Here is a 2,486-nt window from a genome sequence, read left to right as displayed (position 1 = left end):
GAGATAGAGAATACTAACACGAGAGTAGGAACAAAGAGAGAGAGAGAGAGAGAGGGAGAGTACTAACAAGAGGGAGAGTACTAACAAGAGGTAGAGTACTAACAAGAGGTAGAGTACTAACAAGAGGGAGAGTACTAACAAGAGGTAGAGTACTAACAAGAGGGAGAGTACTAACAAGAGGGAGAGTACTAACAAGAGGGAGAGTACTAACAAGAGGTAGAGTACTAACAAGAGGTAGAGTACTAACAAGAGGGAGAGTACTAACAAGAGGTAGAGTACTAACAAGAGGGAGAGTACTAACAAGAGGTAGAGTACTAACAAGAGGGAGAGTACTAACAAGAGGTAGAGTACTAACAAGAGGTAGAGTACTAACAAGAGGTAGAGTACTAACAAGAGGTAGAGTACTAACAAGAGGGAGAGTACTAACAAGAGGTAGAGTACTAACAAGAGGGAGAGTACTAACAAGAGGGAGAGTACTAACAAGAGGGAGAGTACTAACAAGAGGTAGAGTACTAACAAGAGGTAGAGTACTAACAAGAGGGAGAGTACTAACAAGAGGTAGAGTACTAACAAGAGGTAGAGTACTAACAAGAGGTAGAGTACTAACAAGAGGTAGAGTACTAACAAGAGGTAGAGTACTAACAAGAGGTAGAGTACTAACAAGAGGGAGAGTACTAACAAGAGGGAGAGTACTAACAAGAGGTAGAGTACTAACATGGGTGTGCGGGAGAGTACGGGAACTCCAGCGTGGGTATCCGTGGGGAGGAGCCGGGGTGGAGGCTGGGTGGACAGTGGTAGCAGAACATACTCGAGCCTGCTGGAGGAGACACGTGTTAGTTAGTTGTTGTCAACCTCCCTACACACCTGTACACATGTCTACACCTCTACACACCTGTACACATGTCAGCCTCTCTACACACCTGTACACATGTCAACCTCTCTACACACCTGTACACATGTCTACACCTCTACACACCTGTACACATGTCAGCCTCTCTACACACCTGTACACATGTCAACCTCTCTACACACCTGTACACATGTCAACCTCTCTACACACCTCCACACATGTCAGCCTCTCTACACACCTGTACTCATGTCAGCCTCTCTACACACCTGTACACATGTCTACACCTCTACACACCTCCACACATGTCAGCCTCTCTACACACCTGTACACATGTCTACACCTCTACACACCTCCACACATGTCAGCCTCTCTACACACCTGTACACATGTCAGCCTCTCTACACACCTGTACACATGTCAACCTCTCTACACACCTGTACACATGTCAACCTCTCTACACACCTCCACACATGTCAGCCTCTCTACACACCTGTACACATGTCTACACCTCTACACACCTCCACACATGTCAGCCTCTCTACACACCTGTACACATGTCAGCCTCTCTACACACCTGTACACATGTCTACACCTCTACACACCTGTACACATGTCAGCCTCTCTACACACCTGTACACATGTCAACCTCTCTACACACCTGTACACATGTCAACCTCTCTACACACCTCCACACATGTCAGCCTCTCTACACACCTGTACACATGTCTACACCTCTACACACCTCCACACATGTCAGCCTCTCTACACACCTGTACACATGTCTACACCTCTACACACCTCCACACATGTCAGCCTCTCTACACACCTGTACACATGTCAGCCTCTCTACACACCTGTACACATGTCTACACCTCTACACACCTCCACACATGTCAGCCTCTCTACACACCTCCACACATGTCAACCTCTCTACACACCTGTACACATGTCAGCCTCTCTACACACCTGTACACATGTCAGCCTCTCTACACACCTGTACACATGTCAGCCTCTCTACACCTCTACACATGTCAACCTCTCTACACACCTGTACACATGTCAACCTCTCTACACACCTGTACACATGTCAACCTCTCTACACACCTGTACACATGTCTACACCTCTACACACCTCCACACATGTCAGCCTCTCTACACACCTGTACACATGTCTACACCTCTACACACCTCCACACATGTCAGCCTCTCTACACACCTGTACACATGTCAACCTCTCTACACACCTGTACACATGTCAACCTCTCTACATACCTCCACACATGTCAACCTCTCTACATACCTCCACACATGTCAACCTCTCTACACACCTGTACACATGTCAACCTCTCTACATACCTCCACACATGTCAGCCTCTCTACACACCTGTACACATGTCAGCCTCTCTACACACCTGTACACATGTCAACCTCTCTACACCTCTACACATGTCAACCTGTGGACATATCCACACAAATATGGACCTGTGTACACATACACATATAGACCTGTAGATATATTTATACACATAAAGACCTATATACATATCTCTACACATATATACATATTTACATATGAACATTTGTATATACACACACACACACATGAACCTATGTACAGTGACATGAACATGTATAA

General features: G+C 46.0%; 1 protein-coding gene across 1 annotated transcript in view; it reads right to left on the bottom strand.

The window, feature by feature from the left end:
• The window catches only part of LOC123769354 (uncharacterized), a 39,007-nt gene extending 36,847 nt beyond the window's left edge, over window positions 1-2,160 (bottom strand). The window contains exons 1-2 of the mRNA XM_069310163.1: window positions 2,151-2,160; window positions 716-814 (exon numbers count right to left, since the gene is read on the bottom strand). Of these exons, the coding sequence (XP_069166264.1) occupies window positions 716-814; window positions 2,151-2,160 (109 nt within the window). The remainder of the gene's footprint in view (window positions 1-715; window positions 815-2,150) is intronic.
• Between the last annotated feature and the right edge of the window lie 326 nt (window positions 2,161-2,486).

The sequence above is a fragment of the Procambarus clarkii genome, chromosome 66, assembly GCF_040958095.1.
Source record: "Procambarus clarkii isolate CNS0578487 chromosome 66, FALCON_Pclarkii_2.0, whole genome shotgun sequence".
NCBI classification, from domain to species: Eukaryota; Metazoa; Arthropoda; class Malacostraca; order Decapoda; family Cambaridae; genus Procambarus; species Procambarus clarkii.
This window is presented reverse-complemented; position numbering and strand designations above follow the sequence as displayed.